The 22,135-nt window shown below is 38.7% G+C and overlaps 1 protein-coding gene and 1 long non-coding RNA gene across 3 annotated transcripts; both read left to right on the top strand.

Moving 5' to 3' along the window:
• Positions 1-3,864: 3,864 nt before the first annotated feature.
• LOC132851970 (uncharacterized) lies at positions 3,865-5,316 on the top strand. Its single transcript, XR_009649082.1, has 3 exons — positions 3,865-3,917; positions 4,870-4,974; positions 5,087-5,316. It is a non-coding gene; the product is annotated as an uncharacterized LOC132851970 (long non-coding RNA).
• A 2,149-nt stretch (positions 5,317-7,465) lies between these two features.
• On the top strand, positions 7,466-21,594 carry zgc:154055 (uncharacterized protein LOC556036 homolog). Of its 2 annotated transcripts, XM_060879129.1 has the most exons (11): positions 7,466-7,842; positions 9,124-9,177; positions 9,958-10,066; positions 10,476-10,601; positions 12,103-12,276; positions 13,390-13,607; positions 14,357-14,518; positions 15,027-15,168; positions 15,478-15,698; positions 19,144-19,295; positions 21,088-21,594. In XM_060879129.1, the coding sequence occupies exons 1-11, from the start codon at positions 7,658-7,660 to the stop codon at positions 21,270-21,272; spliced, it is 1,728 nt and encodes a 575-aa protein (XP_060735112.1). In that variant the 5' UTR covers positions 7,466-7,657; the 3' UTR covers positions 21,273-21,594. The 2 variants fall into 2 exon arrangements, with proteins under 2 accessions (XP_060735112.1, XP_060735113.1); XM_060879130.1 differs by lacking the exon at positions 9,124-9,177 and having other exon boundaries at positions 7,467-7,842.
• The last annotated feature ends 541 nt before the right edge of the window (positions 21,595-22,135 follow it).

Below are 22,135 nucleotides of genomic sequence, written 5' to 3'. Positions count from 1 at the left end.
GAAATTATTATTATTATTATCATTATTATTATTATTATTATTATTATTACAGTTTCTCAGGAAGCTTTACTGTATATTAATTTTACATAAATAAATTATTTATAAATTACATACGTGTGAATAATTCTGCATATAAAATTATACTATTGTATTATATTCACAAAATTACATGCTGGTGTGATTATTATTTAAAGTATGATTATTATTTAAAGTATGATTATTTATTTAAGTTGTGTTTAAGCGCTTATGTTTATAAACAATATAAAATATTATTATAATTATTATTATTATTATTATTATTATTAATAATGGTATTATTAAATTATTTTATTTATTTTCCCTTTGTTGAGGCAGGTCAATGGAAACAAAGGAGGAGGAAGAAATGAACTTAATGTTAGAAGCTGTGGCAAAAAATCAAAATTTGCATTTAACAACAATGACCCCGATGAGAGTTGTGGGCATCGCACTGGTCACTGGTGGCTTGGGAATGGCATTTGGCCCAGTTGGATTGGCAGCAGGTATGCCACACATACAGAATGACAGGAAAACAAAATTGTAAATTTCTGCTTTTGCTTATAAAATACATTTATAAAATACATTTACAGAATTAATTTTATCAAAATATGATGTTGTCAGGTGCTGTTGTAGGAGGTGTAGTAACTTGGATGAACGAGGTGCCTGTAATCCAAGCTATCAAGAAACTTGCAGCTGAAATTAAAGAGAAACTCTACACTGGTGTCAATGCACTGCTCAATGGCTGGGTCTGGCCTACTCCGGAAGCCCTGCTGAACAGGGTTTTGAGTAGTGTCAAATTAGTGAACGAGATTATCGATCTTCTTCAAAAGATTTTCAAGACAATAGACATGGCACTTGCACCAAAATTACTCTAAAACTTTATACAACTTCAGGCGTAATCTCTGTTCACTGTAGTGTTTGTACCAGAGACAAACATCTCCCCATAAGATAAAGAAAAAGAAGCCGATATACCTATACTATTTTTGCTAAAACTATAATGTTAATTTTAGTATAAAGGCTGTAAGTAATAATCATTTACAAAAGATTAATTAAATACCTGTAAATCTCACATGCAGTGTTTGTCAATCTCATTTTCATTTGTGTGTGTGTGTGTGTGTGTGTGTGTGTGTGTGTGCACACGCATGTTGTTTGTTTAGACAAAAGGCCAGAGAAATGGAGATCACAAACTGCTTTTAAATTCATTTATATCTTTATGTACAAATTGTTATGTAAGCTACATAAATAAAATTATATAATGAATATCACAGACAAAATAATTACATAAAAGGCATGACTTATTATTATATTATATTATTATTAATGTCCCTCATCTTTATATTCATGGTGATGTAAAACATGCAGAAAACATAGAGGTAAAAATTAAAAGCTCAGTTTGGATTTCAGGTTGTCTTCATGTTTAATCCTACATTTACAAAAAAATAAAAAAAGAAAATCCCTGAAGAAAAGCACTTTATAATAAGTTCTCAAAAGCTGAATTCAGAAGAAAACAAGCTGAAGTGAAGCCAAAACTGTAGATTAGAGAAAGTGTCAAACAAATTAAATGCAAAGGAACACAATCTAGGCCCAGAGTCCATACAAATGTCACCCAAAAGAGAAAAATGGCTTAAAAAAACAGCACAGGATAAAAAGAAAACAAGCTTTAAGAAACAGAACAAAGATGATAAAACAATAAGATAAAAAAAGTTGATATCAGGAACATAACATGAAAGAATTATGGCAGAAATTTAGAAGGGTGGTGGTGTTTACAGGGGCAACAAGAGAAGCTGGGGACAAAACATCAAACACTGAACAAACAATCAGGGAAAACAAATCTACTTCATTACAGGAAACCGTGCACAGGTGAGAATAATGACAACTGATTAATTAAAGTCTAAGTCTAGTGGCCAAACAAGTTCATAATCCTGACACAAACTACTTTCTGGATTTTTACTTGTTTCTGCTTCTACATGCCTGATATTCGTTTGACTTTTCTGTCCTCCTGAGTGTGGATTTAAAACCTGTAGGAAACTCTAATATCCATGAAATAACCTGCAGTCCAATTTGGGTTATTTGTGTAAACTCTAGAGACAGCAGTGTGTGTGAAAATCCCCTGATTGTGTGTATTGTTCTGCTGCCACATGATTAGATATCTACATAAATGAGCGAGTTACTGATGTTCCTAATAAAGTGGATGTTGAGAGCACATAGAATTTTTGTTCTATAGCGATAACCTTTATAAACTGTCTTTAATGTATGATGTAGAGTTTCTCTTAGAGTTCAGAGGATCAGTAATAGTAGTAGTGGGTCTCTGAAATATTATTATTATGTTTTTTAGTTGGAGACCTACTGTATATTCTGGCTCTGCTTTGCTCGTATGTTTCTGTTCCAGCATTGTTTGAGGTCTATAAGCTACGAATATTATGGACAATTTAGAGACACCAAACAGTCTATAACGTGTGCAGGAGGAAACTGGAGAACCTGCAGGAAACTCAACAAAGAAAAAACTGTGAATCAAATTAGGTGGATAAGTCCTTTAAATAAGGAGTTATTAAGATTTAGACAATCATACGTTCAATCTTTTCTAAGTATGAACCCTATTTCTTGTTCAGTAAGTGGATTTATGTATTTCCTAATTCATGTACTTCCATCTGCTGGTCAAAATGTGGAACTACAACACAACGGACAGTGAAGTGAGTCCTGTATATTCATTTTTAATGGTCATTTAACCCTTGTATGTTGTTCAGGTCTGTGGGACTCATATTCATAACAAATCTGATAATTAACATAGAAGGAAGGAAAAGATCTAATAATTAATAAAATCTTTAAAAAAATAATTAAAAAAATCTAATAATTAACATTGCACTACATTGTTCTACTATTCCTAATAAAACCTCAAACCCAATCTAAACACAATAAGGTAAATTCAGGAGGTAGATGCTGTAGATCGTACCAGGTCTACCGGTACATTTAACACAGTTTTCTCTAATTTAATATTTTAGTTTTTACAGTTTTAATAATAAAATGGGGTTTTAAAGCCACGGATCTTGATGATTTCCAAAGGAGTAACAGACAACATCTGGCTATTAAACATGTAAAGTATCTAAATGCTTTGCATTAGAGTCACGCTGCTTCCTCTACCTCTGAGCTTATATCTAGAGGTTGATGTTAATTATAAATTTTAGATATTATTTGTAGGGGGCACGGTGGCTTAGTGGTTAGCACGTTCGCCTCACACCTCCAGGGTTGGGGGTTCGATTCCCGCCTCCACCTTGTGTGTGTGGAGTTTGCATGTTCTCCCCGTGCCTCGGGGGTTTCCTCTGGGTACTCCGGTTTCCTCCCCCGGTCCAAAGACATGCATGGTAGGTTGATTGGCATCTCTGGAAAATTGTCCGTAGTGTGTGATTGTGTGAGTGAATGAGAGTGTGTGTGTGCCCTGTGATGGGTTGGCACTCCGTCCAGGGTGTATCCTGCCTTGATGCATTCTGTTCTTTAATCTAAATAAAAATATAATTCATGTGCACTGATGTTTCAGGTGCTAAACAATATCTAAAAGTGATTTGTGTCATTGTGTAATTTGTGTCCCTTTGTATCTATGTGTCCACCCAGTACCTTCATTTCCAGTGTATTTGAAACTTAAAACATGGAGACACACAGAGGTATTCTTGTCACGTTGTTCATTTCATTTGTGTGTGCTGATTTTATTTAAAGTTAAGTTTGAGGACGGAAAGTCTAATATGGAAATCTAATGTATCCTGCCTTGATGCCCGATGACGCCTGAGATAGGCACAGGCTCCCCGTGACCCGAGGTAGTTCGGATAAGCGGTAGAAAATGAGTGAGTGAGAGTGAGAGTTTAGTATCAGCAGTTTTAGTCAGATTGACCTGTCACTGGAGGACGTTTAAGGTACGTAGAGCGATTTGTGTTTTTAAAATAATTGACTAATTTTACATTAATAATAAAGCTTGTTACTGTTGCTATTATATAATTTATGTAGAGTTTTGTCTTAAATAATTTCCTGTACACGATCACATAAATTCCAGCCTACTAGAGACTGTAGGAAATAGTAAAAGAACTGAAAATAATATAATCTTATAAGGGTACATTTTAAGAAAATTTACCAAACTGATGAATCTTCTTGACTTGAACTGAAGATCTATGCTTTTGTGTGCACTTTTATATAATATAAAAGCAGTACCTGCTTTCATAACAGAAAGCATGTACTGATGTTTGAACATATAGAAATAAAATGTTTGAGCTATACGTGTAGGTATATATAGGATAATGTGCCCTGGTTTGAGCCAAGAGGTGTGGCACACATGGGCAGTATGCTAGTGGTCCAGTATTAACATACAGAGAAATAAGATTACTGAGTCAATCCTCAGTTTGTATGTTTCCACTCTGCCATACCTGAGAGATGTTGTACAGTCTAATGTCCAGGGGGACAAAAACATGTAGTGGAGCCTGACAGAGACAGCAGTCTGTCACTGAACACACTCCTCTGTCTGGTGAATACTGTATACTGTGCACAGGGTGAAGGGTGTTGTCCAGGATGGAGAGCAGACATAAGAGATATAAGATATAAAAGAAAACTAAAGAATCAAGAGGCTTGAATCACATCAGAAAAACCTTTTTTAATGATTTTACAGTCACAATACTTACAGGAAAGTGATAATTCCAGCACATTTGCATAAGACATTTTTACTTTTACTTTGAGAGTAAAAGCACTACAACTTTAGGAATCTTTTTTCTTTTATGTTTTTTTCTTATTATTACCTAAAGCCTCTAACTGTATGAGGTGAAAATAAACTGAATTTCCAGTTTTTATTTGTTTAAGTGATGCTTTTGTGTTTTATAGACATGACAACGGCAGTAGTGCAGAAAATGGCATTGGGGGCAGGAATTGGTCTCGTGGCCGCTGGTGTTGGACAATTGTTTGGTGGCACTCGTGGATTAGCGGCAGGTTTAGTATTTAGTATTACACTCATAAATATAACACAGGATGTATGATTTTTTGTATTAAATTGTCTGACATGTAAAAACCTACTTCTTTCTCTATAACTTGACTTTGTCAGGTGCGGCTGTGGGAGGTGCAACTCTGTTTTTTGTGAATCTAGATCTTAAGCCTCTATCTGAAATTTTTCTCTCAAATAAAAAGAAAGAAGCACTCCTGAAACTGATCCTATCACTGACCTCTATTGCTGTTGATCTCTGGAAGAATTCTGATAACATACATCTGAACAGTAAAACTGCTTGTCGTCTTATTGAGAATGGATTGTCTAAGGGAATTCCACAGCAGATCATGGAACTCATAGGTGATGAGGATGCAGCATAAGTCCTGCTGAGTCTTACATCCATATATACATGATGTAAACTTAATAAATTAATTCATCATTTTACTTCAATCTTTTATATCTGTATGTTACTTTGCCGGTGGATTTGAATAATTGTATGCCTTTGAATGAGAACATTTTACTAAATAACCTATATATATATTACATAATGGTGTGTGTGTGTGTGTGTGTGTGTGTGTGTGTTTTCTATATAATTGGTGGCACAACCAAAGGTAAATATTTGGGTCAGTTATCATCATCATCAGCATCATCATCATCCTCTTCCTTTCTCATCCTGACCACAGTAACACATCACACACAGGACTTCCTGCTACCACAACAAACTAATTCCACCTCATGCAAAATGCAGCAGCAGGAAATTATATATATTAATATATATGTAAATAAATCAATTAAAAAACATATTAGACTGCTTTTGCTCAAATGGCTCAACTTATACATCTCTGAATCATGTAGTTATGCAAGTACCAACAGAACATTCATCATGATACATCTGTCACTAAACCTTTGGGGTTTATGTTTGTTTGTTTTCTTTCTAATATTGTCATTCTTATTTTATAAATTACTAAATTTAAATTTATATCCTGAATTTTAGATTTTTCATATTTTGGGATAAATTGCCATTTTGTAAGCATTTATATCCATGGTTAAAAGTGCTATTCAAATAAAATGTAATTGAAATGAATTCAATCATAAATTATTTCACTTTTTTATTTACTTTATTTTTACATTAGTTTAGTTGTTTAAAATGTACTCTATTTTTTATACCTTAAATGTATATACATACTTATATACACTAATATTTTTATACTTCAAATGAAGTTAATACTTTTTTCTTTATTTCACTGCTATAACTTGTTTATTACTTATTTATTGTTCATATGCGTAAATTAATATTTTATTTTTATTTCATATTTCGTTTTTTATTTATTTCTGTTCGAGATTTTATTTATTTTATTTATTTTATTATTATTATTATTGTTGTTGTTGTTTTGTTGTTGTTGTTGTAGTTGTTGTAGTTGTTTCTATTATTATTATTATTATTATTATTATTATTATTATTATTATTATTACAAAACAAGTAAAGACATAGTCAGCAGCCCTGTTGGAAAAACTGCAGTTTGGTTTAAAAAAAAAAGGCTTATGAAACTTTTCACTTCCTTCCTCTTGTGTGTGAAGCTCCGACCCACAAAAGCAGAAACTGAAAGTGTGCTTAAAGTCTCCTGATGATAAAACCAGACAGATCAGACTCTTGTCAGTACACAATCTGAGTCACATCTCGTACTACATTTTAGTTTCATTTCCAAATATGCAACAACAACAACAAAAGTATTAAAGTATTTTTTTCACTTAGGGTGTAGACCAGCTGGTGTTTTCCATCAACAAACATACTGTTTAATCCGTATTAACGAATCCGTATCCTAATCCATATTTATATACATGTAGACACGTTTGCATCTGAAAGACACCAAAAAATGTTATTGAAATCCTCTCTGATAGGAAGTGATTCTGGTTACATTTACAGCATTTAGCAACTTATATTTTTTATCTCATTTTATACAACTGAGCAATCGAGGGTTAAGGGCCTTGCTCAGTGACCCAGCAGTGGCAGCTTGGTGGACATGGGATTCGAACTCATGACCTTACGAAAGACTAAAGCTGCATCTCTCTCTTTAGGTACATAAGAAGCAGGAGATACATGCAGGAGATCTGTGCTCCTCTATCAGCCTTGGTTTTATATTAGACAAGTTTTGTTTAAACACATTTTCTTTCTTTAATTCTTAACTTTAATTGTAATTTAACAGACTACATTATAAATACAAGACATTTGTTCTATAAACATCACTATATGCACTGGTTAATATCGAGGGGCGGAGCGTTTTACAAATAGAAATACATTGTGAATCATTTTTACTGATTCGATTCTTTAAAAAGAAATTGATTCTCAAACTCTTACTGACTCGATTCCTCGATTTGTTTATTTCACATATGTGAACGACACAACAGTGGATGTTAAGCGTATAGATCAAAATGAAATCAGATCAAAATAAGTGATTAAACGCAGAGATTTGGCAGCTTAGTTAGTTTAGTTTAGTTTAGTTTAGTTTAGTTTAGTTTAGTGTTGCGAATCGATTCTTCACATCAACTCGTTTAAGAGTTACATTAGAAAGGAACCGATTCAGTTATCACTTCTTAAAACAGCGGAAGGCGCTCGGTTGAAAGTGTTTTTGAGGTACTTTTGTGAGACCTTTCGCACTTTTACGTGATGCTTGATGTTTGTAGTGAACTGAAATGGAGTTTTCAGAGCACATTAAGACGGCTAATGTGGAGGACGTGGTGCTGAGAGAATGTTCCAGACCACCGCGGAGAGGAGCGCTGTGTGTGACCGGACACCACCTCCTGTTCTCGGACAGACAGCAGGACAGCACCTGGCAACTCCTGCTGCTCCTCAGAAACATTGATGCCATTGAGAAAAGGTACAAAATATATATATATGTTTTTAAATCCAGTGAATCCTCCTATTGATCTTGTGTCCCTTAAAGTCTGGTTTATTTCGACCATGATTATATGCACAGGATTTTATATATAATAAATAAATCCTTATAATAACAGGAGACTTTACAGACATGCAGAGTGTCATTGCATCATAAATATCTATATACATATAAATAATACAATAATAGATTGAAGTCAATAATTAAAAGTCAAAGGCAGTATTTCTGATCTGACGGTAAGGTCCATGGTGTGTGTCTGATATTTGGTTTATAAATACACTTATCAGAAAGGTTTATCTTGGCTTTGCCTTCTCACAGAATCATTAACCACAGAGCCATAAGGATACACATCCTGTCCATTGGGAGGATCTAATACAGTATGTTGGTTTGATTTGACTTGATGCCAAAGTCTTAAATAAATGATACTAATCTCTACTAAGGACGGATCGATACAGAATTCGTCTCAGTATCGTGCCGATTCGCACGCGTTACGATACTGACATTCGATACTGTGAGACCTGAAGAAAGTGAATGTTGTTTTTATGACGTGACATGATGATAGTGATCTGGATGTGTTTCACGATTAATGATAGGGATCTGTGCAAACTGTGTTCTGTGAAAATATCCAGAAGGCGGAGCTACGGCCGTGTGCTGGAACGCGAGCGCTACAAACATCTTAACTATAAAACGAGTGTTATGTTGTAATATGTTGTCCTTTCAGCTCAGCTGCTATCAGGGGTTCAGATGTACTTCACTGACAGCTGAACACAAACTACTCCAGATAAGATAACAACTAACACCGAGGCTTTAAATCATGAGTTTAATTAGCACAGCACTTTTTAGACCAGAGCAAAATTAAAATTAGGGAAAAAATAATATTGCGTGCCTTAAATATGCAGCTTTCACCTGAAAATGTAGATGGAGTTTATGTTAAAAGTGATTTATGGGTTTAACACAACTACAGTGTAATTAGCATTTAATTAAGTTTTGTCACGTGCACTTTTATGATGATGATCTAATATTAACATCGTGATCAAGTAGGTCACACTACGATTTAATGAGATATCAGATTGTTTTGAACTGTTTTTAGAACAATTGCAATCGTTTACTAGATGAAGCTGATTTGATTGTAAAATTCAGCTTTTTATTGATTTTCCAGTTTTGCTGCAGTTTGTACCAGATACATCGTGATATCTTATAGAAATGTCTTCACAACTCTCTCTCTCTCTCTCTCTCTCTCTCTCTCTCTCTCCTTCGTGTCAGTGTTGAGAATCTTCTTGGATATCCTCAGGGCTTCAAAGTAAACCAGAAGCAAAGGTTTGATCCAGCTGTGTCCCAAATCGCAAAATGGCCCTTTTTTATATGTGATGTATACAGTATAAATAAGTATCTTCGGGCCTTGTCTTGTCTGTGCAGTGCTTGTGCTTATCTTTTTGTTTTTCGCAAGAATCTTTTTTATTTTTCATTTTTTAAGCTTTTTCGCGTTAGCTATATTAGTCTCTTTTTTGAGTTATGAATATTAAAAAAAATAAATCAACATTGACGGTTTTTTAAACGACCCTCTGCACTTGTCACTCAGAGGTGTTCCTCAGGGCTCAATCCTAGGCTCTGTTATATTACACCAGTTTTTACACCAGAGCTGCATTGCATTTATCCTGGGTTGTTTTCTTTGTATTGCTGTATGTGCTTAAGCTTTACATGCATTTATATATAACCATATGATTAACTTTCTTGCTTCAGTATCTTGTTCCTGTTAGCGGTGAGATTGCAGAAGAAGGTGTGATACCATAAAATGCTACTCATTTTCTTGTACACACTGGAGTGTAAAAATAGGATCTGAAGCTGTTCCTTTTCCAGCTTTTTGTGTTCAAATAGTAGAAAGCATCCGCTGCTGTAAATCGGACATCTAAAGTTTTGACGGTGCAAATGATCCGTCTTACTGTTTACAGTCTGCTTACTGATGGCAGCCATGCTCATGTGTGAGCTTCAGCGCTTCCTCATGCCTTCTTTCAGGTTTGTCTGTAATGGCACAGCTTGTGAGCTTTTTGTTTGTGTGTGTGTGTGTGTGTGTGTGTGTGTGTGTGTATACGTGTGTAGAACACCCGGGTCCTCTGGAAGCATTGTGATCAAATGTAAGGACCTGCGCATCCTCCAGCTAGATATTCCCGGCATGGAAGAGTGCCTGAACATCGCCAGCTCCATCGAGGTTCTTGCAGTTTATTAACAATTCAGAAATATCGAGTTGCTACAGCAATCAGATTGCAGCACTCCAGGTTTTAACTCACTGATGACCAATCACATGCTCTCAGTTTATCCTGACATAGGCACAATTAGTATTGTTGAATACTGGATTCTGATTGGACGGAGGGTTTATTAGGTATCAGAGGTTTATATTAATGTGCTGGTTCTGTAGTACATGTCTATAGTTGTTTATTCTCTGTTGCTGTCGTTTCTATAGTAACAGGGACTTCATTCACGTTGCAATTGTGGACAAATTGCTGCGTATATTCTTTTGAACACAAGCTCAAAATTTAGCTTTTTTTTTTGGGCTTCTTTACGATTACGAAATTTGTGTGTGTGTGTGTGTGTGTATGTGTGTGTTTGTTTGTGGTCAGGCTCTCTCCTCTCTGGAGAATGTTACAGAAATGTACCCGTTCTTCCACCGGCCTCGTGGGCTCAGACTGAGTGACCCCTGGGGTTTATCTTCTACAGAGCAGGAATACAAACAAACAGAGAGACTGGTGAGCTTATCTCCGAAACACACACACACACAAACACACACACACATACACGTGCACTCACGTGCATTTCTATACCTCTTAAAGGAAGACAAACAGGAAGCAGTTGCCTTGGCACAGGAAGTGAACGAATTGTTGTGACATACAATTGAAAACCGACACACTCACAGGAAAAGAAGCCCTCTGTGTGTGTGTGTGTGTGTGTGTGTGTGTGTGTGTGAATATGTATGTGTATTCTTTGACTTTTTGACATCTTCTCCTCTGGATCCTTTCTATTTGTTTTCTTACTTTTAAAAATATATGCTTTCACTTTCTCTCTCTCTCTTTTTCTCTCTCTGTGTCTCTCTCACTCACGCACACACACACACACAAAAACACTTTTTTAAGTCACCTCAGCTCCTCTTCGAAGGACAATAAGGATCTTCTAGACATCTCGGACTAACAAAGAGCTGTGTGTGAGAGAGAGAGAGAGAAAGGAGAAGGAAGACAAAAATCAAAAAATAAAAGGAAAGTTAAATACGAATGAATAAATAAAAAATATTACAAGACAAAAACCAAGAAAATAAAGTTCTGGAGCATAATGACAAGTAAAACAGAAGCAAACACACTGACATCGGAAAAAAAACATCTATAAGTGCGAGAAAATTTTAGAGAGACGCTGAGTAGCAAACACACATATATCAAATATATAATATATAAATCTCATTCATTCACTCATCTTCTACCGCTTATCCGAACTACCTCAGGTCACGGGGAGCCTGTGCCTATCTCAGGCCTCATCGGGCATCAAGGCAGGATACACCCTGGACGGAGTGCCAACCCATCGCAGGGCACACACACACTCTCATTCACTCACACAATCACACACTACGGACAATTTTCCAGAGATGCCAATCAACCTACCATGCATGTCTTTGGACCGGGGGAGGAAACCGGAGTACCCGGAGGAAACCCCCGAGGCACGGGGAGAACATGCAAACTCCACACACACAAGGCGGAGGCGGGAATCGAACCCCCAACCCTGGAGGTGTGAGGCGAACGTGCTAACCACTAAGACACCGTGCCCCCCATATATAAATCTAATATAAAAAATAATTAATTGTGTTAGAGCATGTTAGAGAAATTACAGCAGATATATTGTACTTATAAAACATAAATTTTCACATCAACAGCAGATTATTTTCAGTGTATTATTTTGGACGTTTTTACGGATCTGAGTGCAGCAACTCCACTAAGGTGTTTAATTATAAAACCAGAGAGCTGAATAAAGACGTGAGACTGAAGGCTGGATTTCATTCCGGCTTAGACTGTAGATTCATGCAGCCAATCAGGGACAGGCATGTCAGGTGACTACACAGAGGGACACTGAAATGAAACCAGGTTCCTCCAGGAACATGGCGCTACATAAAGACCCACAGCTACAGAGAGGTGGAGTTAAATATATTATAAAGATATTTTTATTCCTCATGATCATTTCTCTTTTTGTCTTTTTTTTCTTGAATAGTGGGACAGATGGCGGCTGAGCACAGTGAACCAGGATTTCTCGGTGTGTAAGTCGTACCCGGGCACCGTGATCGTACCGAGATCGGTGGATGATGGCACTCTGATAAAAGCAGCGAGATTCCGACAGGGCGGCAGATTCCCAGTGGTCTGTTACTGCCACCATCGCAACGGCATGGTGAGGCCAAAAACTGTCTAACTGCATTGACAAAAAAATAAAAAATCCACATCAAGGTCAAAGGCCAGGTTTTACATCTTGAAAGTATTTGTGTGTTATTAAGGGCCGTGCTTTCATACCTCTACTCTTTCAAATTGTGAGAAATGCATGATCTTTGAAATCTCAAGGCTTCTGTGACTCGTATTAAATCCACCAATAGGATGACAGGAAACTTGTAGGATAGCTGACGATAGCACAAGATAGACAAGAGGCTATGCAGCTCATTTGGTAGAATGTTTATGTTTATGGTGAATCTGTTTTCTGTGAATCAGGTACACACTTACGGATAAGTTAATCAGATACCAGTCATTGTCATTTTCTTGAATTGCAGGTGTATTTGATGCAGAATTCAGCCCTGATTTGAATGTAATCTCATATGGTTTCATGAGTAAGAGGCTTAGCACAAGGCGTCCCTCATGTATCGGTATTAGGCCCTTATTTATTTCTCATATATGTGTAATTATCCTGCTCGCCCGGTTGCTGTGTGCAATAAGACAAGACAAGTCAGGGTTACAGTGTTACTGCAAGACAACAGACAATAAACAATAAAAGTATAAGAGTATAAAATTATATAATTAATAATATAATAGCTTTACAGATATATATAAATGTTTCGCACTTGTACTGTATATATAAATTCTTATAAAACAACAGAGGTGTGTGTTAATTGAGTATGTTGAGTATATAGATCTGTCAGGACTCAGCCCGGACTTTGGCCACGTGTTTTTGTTGATGTTCTGTGTTCACGTGTCTGCCCCGCCCTTGTCTCGTCCTCCCCGCCTCTGCACACCTGTCCCTCATGTGTTAATTGTTGTTAGTATTTAGTTGAGCCACATTGCTGTAAGCAGCTCGGAATCCTCTGTTGTTGTCTGATGTTGTCTAGTGTTGTCTATAGTCTGTGTCCTTGTTTTATGTTTTTAGTTAATAAATCCAGTTTATTTTGCGCTATCCTGCATTTGGGTCTGTTTTTACACCCGCGTTGCTGGCAAGATCAGACATGAGTGATGTAGACCTCATCTGTGCTGCAGCTGCTGAGAATTAGAATGATTCATTAAAGCTGTATTTGGTTTCCAGGTGATCATGCGGAGCAGCCAGCCCATGACAGGAGCCAATAGGAAGCGCTGTAGGGAGGATGAGCTTCTCCTCGAAGCGGCCATTGATGAATCAGAGCTGGGATACATCATAGATACACGCTCCGCCCAGCAGGCCCAGCAGGCCAGGATGACCGGCGGAGGGTTCGAGTCTAAATCCTGCTACCAACCCTGGAGGAGATTACACAGACACATGGAGAGGTGTGTGTTATTTACACAAGCATGTGAGGTGTGGTGTGTGTATTCACTATGTGTGTGTGCATGTGTATTCACTGTGTGTGTGTGTGTGTGTGTGTGTGTGTGTGTGTGTGTGTGTGTGTGTGTGTGTGTGTGCATGAATTCACTGTGTGTGTGTGTGTGTGTGTATGTGCGTGTGTGTGTGTGTGTGCATGAATTCACTGTGTGTGTGTGTGTGTGTGTGTGTGTGTGTGTGTGTGCATGTATTCACTATATGTGTGTGTGTGTGTGTGTGTGTGTGCATGTATTCACTATGTGTGTGTGTGTGTGTGTTAATTCACTTTTTTATGTATTCACTGTGTGTGTGTGTGCATGTGTGTTAATTCACTTTGTATGTATTCACTGTGTGTGTGTCTGTGTGTGTGTGCATGTTTTTTCTGTGTGTGTGTGTGTGTTAATTCACTGTGTATGTATTCACTGTGTGTATTCACTGTGTGTGTGTATTTACTGTGTGTGTTTTTGTATTCACTGTGTGTGTACAGTATTCACTCTGTGTGTGAGTGTGTGTGTATTCACTGTTTGTGTGTATTTACTGTGTGTGTGTTTGTATTCACTGTGTGTGTGTTAACTGTGTGTGTGTATTTACTGTGTGTGTGTATTTACTGTGTGTGTGTATTTACTGTGTGTGTTTACTGTGTGTGTATGTTTGTATTCACCGTGTGTGTGTATGTTTGTATTCACCGTGTGTGTATTTACTGTGTGTGTGTTTTCAGAGGTAAGGTGTTACAGGAGAGTTTAATAAAGCTGGTAGAAGCATGCACAGACTCGTCCCACAACATGGACCGCTGGCTGAGTAAGCTGGAGAACTCCAAATGGTTGTCTCACGTTCACACTGCGCTGTCCACCGCCGGACTCGTGGCTGAGTGTGTAGAGAGGTGAGATCTGTTCCTCCAACAAGACTCGTGAAGCAACGAGGAACAGTTAGAACTGACATACAGCAGTGTACACCAAACGATGCAGGAAAAGAATTCATTAACTCTTATTAAGTATCATTTAAAGGTTACACATTCTGACCAATCAGAATCCAGAACTGAAAAACAAATATTACACATTATATTTATTATACATTTTATTTAATTCAATATTTATACGATCAAGTAAAGTAAAGTACTTTAGTTGTGTTTAATACATACTGTACATATTAGTGTGTGTGTGTGTGTTATAAAATGTACTTTATTTTACTGCTTCCTTTAAGAATAAAATAAAACAATAGAAAAAGATTGTAAGGTGCACATTTTGTATTGTGATCACTTCTGGATTCTGATTGGTCAGAATTTGTTTATTCATTTTTATAAAGTGCAGATGTGGATGTTTGCTGTAGTCGTATCTGTTATCGGTTGCTCTGGTCTGCCTTTGTAAGATGTTGTGTTGTGTATATTTTAGAGATGGTCACTCAGTGTTGGTTCATGGCTCTGAGGGAACAGATACCACGCTGTTGGTGACGTCACTCGCTCAGCTCATCATGGATCCTGAGTGCAGAACTTTCATGGGCTTCCTCCGTCTGCTGGAGAGAGAGTGGGTACAGGTGAGGCACTGTGTGTGTGTGTGTGTGTGTGTGTGTGTGTGTGCGTGCGTGTGTGTCTTTTCTTCTCCTCTTGTGTTTGTGGCAAATTGGGGGGTAATTACTTTCTCACATAGTGCTAGGCAGGTAAGTTTTTACTCGGGTATCTTTGTGTAATAGTAAAACTTGTGATCTGTATGATAAGAATCATTTACGTGTGTCAAATATGCAAAAAAAAAAAAAGTTTGGAGAAGAGACACATTCAGGTGTGATGGTCAGGGGTGCACATACTTTAGGCCACACAACAGTTGTTGTTTTTTTCCTATATACCAGGCAGGTCACCCGTTTCAGCAGCGCTGCGCTCACTCAGCTTACTCTCACGCCCGGCTGAAGCACGAATGCCCGTCCTTCCTGCTGCTGCTGGACTGCGTGTGGCAGATAATGCGTCAGTTCCCTTTGGCGCTGGAGTTCAGCGAGGCTCTGCTGCTCAGACTGGCACAGGAAGCCTACGCCTCCAACTACGGCACCTTCCTCTGCAACAACGAACACGAGCGGTGAGCTGAACCTTTACACACCTCAGACATTTTGTCTCTCAGATATCATACGGTAGATAGTGATCTTCAGGAAGGTGGCTCAGGGAGTGTCATCGTCTTTGGTCTATTCGAGAGTTCCTGTGTGGGAGACAGATAAACACGCATTCGTTTTTCCGGCCAAATGACTCCTCACCTCCCTGGAAGCAATTCACCCCACTCAACTCTTGCTCTCTCTCCTCTGATTGGCTGCTGCTGTTTTGGAGGGCTCAGGAAGCATTGTTAAGGAGGTGGGATCAGGGAGCATCATTAAGAAGGTGGGTTTAGAAAGGTGGGCTCAGGGTGCATCGTTAAAGGGGTGGGTTCAGGGAGCATCATTTAGGAGGTGGGCTCAGGGAGCATTGTCAGGAAGGTGGGCTCAGGGAGCATTGTCAGGAAGGTGGGCTCAGGGAGCATTGTTAAGGAGGTGGGCTCAGAGAGGTGGGCTCAGTGAACATCGTTAAGGAGGTGGGTTCAGGGGCCATTGTTAAGGAGGTGGGCTCATAGAGGGCTCATAGAGGTAGGCTCAGGGAGCATCGTTAAGGAGGTGGGCTCAGGGACCATCGTCAAGGAAGTGCGCTCAGGGAGCATCATTAAGGAAGTGGGCTCAGGGAGCATCGTTAAGGAGGTGGGCTCAGGGACCATCGTCAAGGAAGTGGGCTCAGAGAGCATTGTTAAGGAGTTGGGCTCAGAGAGGTGGGCTCAGGGAGCAGTGTTAAGGAGGTGAGCTCAGTCAGCATCGTCAGGGAGGTGGGCTCAGAGAGGTGGGCTCAGGGAGCATCGTCGTCTTTGGTCTATTCAGGAGTTCCTGTGTGAGAGACAGGGAAAAACGCATTAGATTTCACACCAAATGACCCCTCACCTCCCTGGAAACACTTCACCTAACGCAACTCTCTCCCCTCTGATTGGCTGCTGCTGTTTTGGCAAACTTTCCCCCTTCACTCTGCCATGTGCTTGCCGGCTATCCATAACAGAAATGGTACTGAATTGGTGCTGTCTGTTTACTCCATCATCAGACATGACAAGCTTATGGATTTTTTTTCATATTAATTTTGGAAAAGCGAGACAAAAAAGGGGCTAGTGAAGGAATGTACTGCACAGTATCTCACAGAAGGGAGATATAACATTTTATTTAGGGATGCAACAATACAGTTAGCCCACGGTTCAATATATACCGCGTTTTTTTAACCACGGTTTTCGGTTCGGTTCGGTTCTGATGGCTTAACACATAAAATTGTTTTTTGTTATTCTATGCTTAGGCAATAGGAACAGTAAGAGGTTAAGAAGAAACAAATAAAAACGATTTATTGCAATACTCCTTTATTTTACATTAAAGCAAAGAAAAGTCTACTGGATCCTAGTGTTTTGTATAATATAAACATTTTTTATTTTAAAATGAACACTGACATCTCACAGCTGCTGGTAGCCCAAGTACAAACTTTTCAAAAATTTTAAGCGTTATCTGTGGTGACTGGGAGTAACACATTTGGCCTCCTCAACTTCCATGTATTTACTGCGTTTGTCAACTTGACTTTTCATGACTTTCATACAGGGGAAGGGTTTGGAGTACAGCGCTTTTCATTTCCCAATACGACATGTAGTGAACAGTTACAGTGAGGTAACTCAGGGTTGCCCGCGAGGTCCAACCATCTGTGGTCAGAGCAAGGCTCTGTGCTTGAGCCAATTCGTACACAATACTGTTGCATGTCTTTTCATAGAGGTCGGGAATTATCTCGGTGCTGAAAAAAGTGCGAGACAGTAGTCTGTAACGTGGATCGAGTGTTTTTATAAGATGACAAAAGCCCACATCTCTGAAAACGGCTGCAAATCTTTGGCAATGAACATCCCCACTGCCTTTGTTATTTTCATGTGTCTCTCAGAACCAGTTGGGTATGTACTGTATGCTGGAAGGATTCAGTGAGGGACTGTTGTTTTTTGGAGGACTTTATTACCTGACCTGCTATCCTGCCTTCAGACATTGATATTGCTGGGTGATGATGCCGCAGATGTGCAATCATATTGGAAGTGTTTCGGTTTGAGTAGGCTACACGTGTAAAACAATGCTTGCAGACAGTCATTTTTTTGTTTACCATTTTTTCTTCCTCGGCATTATGCTCAACAGCAAAACCGAAACGTCTCCACACCACAGATTTAAAAGACGCCGGCGCCTCCTCGTACTGTAGCCTCACTTCACCACCGCTCGCCATGTTAAAGTGTGGAATGATGGTTCAGCGCCCCCTAACTTTAGAGCATAGTGATTGAACATTTACTCGCGGGGAGGAGTTTCCTCATCTCAGCTCGTAGACTTACAGGCACACACACAAACAGTCAATTCGGAGAGAAATAAAAAGCACATAAATTATTTAAACGTAAAACCGACAAAACCGCAATTCACAAGCGCGTATTGAACTGTGGATGTCGTACCGAACAGTTCAATATTATGTTGAGAATTGTGGCATCCCTAATTTTATTATATCTTTTCATGTGACAACACTGAAGAAATGGCACTTTGATACAACGTAATGTAGAGTGTACAGCTTGTATAACAGTGTAAATTTGCCACAGAAACAGGAGCAAACCAAAGACAAGGACTCGGCAAAAACACACGCCACACAACTGTTATAAATGGGGAAGGCAATTATTGAAACAAGGAACAGGTATACATAGGCGGAATGGATTAAGGAAACAGCAGGGCCAACACATAAACACAACAAAAACAAAAGCACGTGGTACACAAGACAAAGCCGGAATGTCCCCCTAGTGTTGAAGCATTTGGGGTTTACTGCCTTTTATGGAAAGTTTAGACATTAATGGCTGTGTTGAGTTATTTTGAGGGGACAGCACATTTACGGGGGGTCACGGTGGCTTAGTGGTTAGCACGTTCTCCTCACACCTCCAGGGTTGGGGGTTCGATTCCCGCCTCCACCTTGTGTGTGTGGAGTTTGCATGTTCTCCCCGTGCCTCGGGGGTTTCCTCCGGGTACTCCGGTTTCCTCCCCTGGTCCAAAGACATGCATGGTAGGTTGATTGGCATCTCTGGAAAATTGTCCGTTAGTGTGTGATTGCGTGAGTGAATGAGTGTGTGTGTGTGTGTGCCCTGTGATGGGTTGGCACTCCGTCCATCCTGCCTTGATGCCCGATGAAGCCTGAGATAGCTGGACAGAGGCACAGGCTCCCTGCTCATTTTATATAAATATAAATACATTTATTACATGAATACATTATTGTAATTGTTGATAAAAACTTCTTCAACTTTGCCAAATTTATACTAAAGAATTTCAGCCAAACATGTAAAGCTTAGTGTGAGAAAAATACGTTTTATTGTTCTGCTTTTAATAAAAAATCTCAATGCAATACACTTTATTTACAAAGCCTACAAATATTACTACAGGTATTAGAATGATTTTTTTTCTTGTCTTTTCTATTTTCAGACACATGTTGCACGTGAAGGAAAACACACACTGTCTATTGGGGTTTCTATTGGAGTGTTTAGAGAGAGAACAGTACCTGAACCCTCTGTATGAACACACACAGCTCACCGTCTGGCCTTCTGTACAGCCGCAGTCTCTCCAGCTGTGGAGCGGTGAGATCACACACACCACACACACTCACTCCATTACATTCGCATGCACCTCATTCGTATGTGCTTGGATTTCTGAATTACCTCATCTCCAGACCATGAAGCACAACATCAAGTGTTTATTACACTGGCCCAGAACTACTTAGACAAAAATATATATCGAGAGTAACTCCTCCTAGGACTTTCATGCCACGTGCACCAAAATCGGATATGTCGTAGACCCTGGTCTGAAGTTTGTTGCTATTACTTTTCTAAGCGATACCAAATGGCCATAGACACCCATTATAAATTTTAGAGGTTTATAACTCAAGCTATCTAGTTATTTACACCAAACTCGGCCAGCTTCTTTAGGGTGATGCTCTGGACAACGGTTTAAATTGATGTACAGACTGGCCTTTCAGTTTTCCCATAGCCCCGCCCCCAACATATCGTTGCTGTCAGACGGAATCCTCGTATCTCCAAAACCGTTACTTTTCAGGAAATTAAAAAAACGCCGTACCTTATCTGCAGTGCACAGGGTTTAGTCCGTGTTGCAGTGGATTGTCTTGCGCTAAATTCCTGTCCTCAGACGAGCACCAGAACTAGCGGGGGTCAAGATTTTTTTTTCTTTGAGCCCAGTGTTTTGAAGACATTTACCTCAGAAGACGTGTTGATTCGTTGCGACTCTTCTTGAGGAGAAATATGTCGTGAAGCTCTCCCACGGAGTGAGGAAGAGGTGGACAGTTGAAGTGTCCAATGGAGTTATGAGATTTGTGCTCAAGCTTTTCAAGACTTTAGATTGGTTAATAACTTGTAAAAATAACAGACCCACGTGGGGACTGACCAATAGCATCGATATGTGAATAAATATGAAATTGACCAAATTTGGACATACGAGGTTTCCGCCCGACAGCGACGAAATGCAAAATGCAAAAACAAAATTCCACAACATTGACATGTGACACATCAAAACACTCAGAACAATGCAGGGAACTTCCTCACGGGTATTCAGATGATGTCACGTGCAGCCCCGTCCCCAAAATAAAAAATAACCACAAAATGGACATGTGATATATCAAAACACTCAGCACAATGAGGTTAATTGCTTCACGGGTAATGGGGTGATGTCACATGCTCGTATCCACTCGTATCCACCCTAGCATACTGGCCTTCGGGAACACTTGCTCCGACAAGCCAACATCAAAGTTTTCACGATTAACTTTACAAATCTACTTTATTTTGTTATTGTTATAATAGTTTCATAAATATATCATGTTCAAAAACCACATTAACGTTAAAAATAATAATAATAATTATTATTATTGTATAATTATCATTGTATTTAATTTTTATTTATTTATATTTCATAGTTTATATTATTATTATATTTTATAATTCTTTAATTTTCTTACATCTAATTTATACTCATTTTCTGAATTTACTGTTTTCAAACTAGATCATATATCAATAAATAAATGATTTATTTACAGCTATATTTTTCTAGGGTCTTTATTTTACCTGCATTTTTAATTCTTCAGGGCAAAAGACTGAGCTTTTTGGTGCCTTAGTAACATGACAAGAGATCATGTAACTTATTTGGCTTTCCACAACGTTATATGAAGCTATAAACAGATTTAAAAAAAAGGATTATGATAAACAATGTGATGATTGGCTGTGATATAAGAGGACTGAAAGACTAAGGTGTGAGTCGTAACGTGTGAATGAATCATGTCTTTGTATCAGATTCTCAAACCATCTTCAGTGTTTCATGTGAGTGTGTGTGTGTGTGTGTGTGTGTGTGTGTGTGTATGTGTAGGACTCTTCCTCAGGTGGACCGAACACACTCAGATGATGGACGAGGCCCGAGAGGAGATCAGGACTCTAGTAAAAACATACAGGAGCGAGAGGATCAGCAGTGATGAAGCCACACACTCACATCTCACACACCGAGACGTTCTCACGGTTCTCGAGAACGACATGGACGAGCTGACCATACTGTGATCTCTTCTCTGAACCTTCTCTCTCTGTTCACATCTCACCCACCTTGTCTGTTTACATTCGATATCAATGCAACTTAAAAAAAAAATGAAATCCTGAAATTATTTGATTAATATTGGGAAATGAAACCAGGAACCACTGTTTGCCGAGGGAGGAAGAGGAAGCTACGAATCAGAGTTTTGGTTTCAGGTTCATGCACACCGTCGTTTTTAATACTCTGAGTTCACACTGTTACTCTCGGGTTTGACTTTATGTAAATAAAAAATCCAGGCTGCTGATATTCCTGTGAATTTCTAACTTAATTAAACGCTTTTAAACTGTGAAATATTTCCCTGTGTGATTATATACTGAACAGAATCCTGTTTATTGTTTATGTGGTCAGAGGTTTCACACCGCTCCTACTGCCCCCTGGGGTTAACACTGAATCCTGGCTCTTCAGAATCTGCCCTTGTGTCACACTGTACATTCCTAAACCCTGCTGCTGTAACCTTCTTCTCATTTGCATATTCACGCATCAACAACCCTGATTGGATAAATCCGGCGTGCGACCGCTTTAAATAACGTCTCGTCTCACGCTTTCACGTCAGTGAGGAAAAAACAGACTTAACACTTGGCTGATCATTAAGTGATTAAAATACTGGGAATAAATAGAAATATTTTGGGACTAAAACATAAATATCGTCGCTGTCGGGCGGAAACCTCGTATGTCCAAATTTGGTCAATTTCATATTTTTTCACATATCGATGCTATTGGTCAGTCCCCACATGGGTCTGTTATTTTTACAAGTTATTAACCAATCTAAAGTCTTGAAAATAGCTTGAGCACAAATCTCATAACTCCATTGGACACTTCAACTGTCCACCTC

This window comes from Tachysurus vachellii, chromosome 10 (assembly GCF_030014155.1).
Source record: "Tachysurus vachellii isolate PV-2020 chromosome 10, HZAU_Pvac_v1, whole genome shotgun sequence".
NCBI classification, from domain to species: Eukaryota; Metazoa; Chordata; class Actinopteri; order Siluriformes; family Bagridae; genus Tachysurus; species Tachysurus vachellii.
Note: the sequence above shows the minus strand (reverse complement) of the source record. Positions and strands in the feature narration are given on the sequence as shown.

Bases quoted from the DNA above. Each gene is read 5' to 3' on its own strand.
- zgc:154055 (XM_060879129.1), top strand. From the start codon at position 7,658: ATGGAGTTTTCAGAGCACATTAAGACGGCTAATGTGGAGGACGTGGTG. The intron at 7,843-9,123 runs GTACAAAATATA...CCTTCGTGTCAG, and splicing joins ATTGATGCCATTGAGAAAAG to TGTTGAGAATCTTCTTGGAT. The intron at 9,178-9,957 runs GTTTGATCCAGC...ATACGTGTGTAG, and splicing joins AAAGTAAACCAGAAGCAAAG to AACACCCGGGTCCTCTGGAA.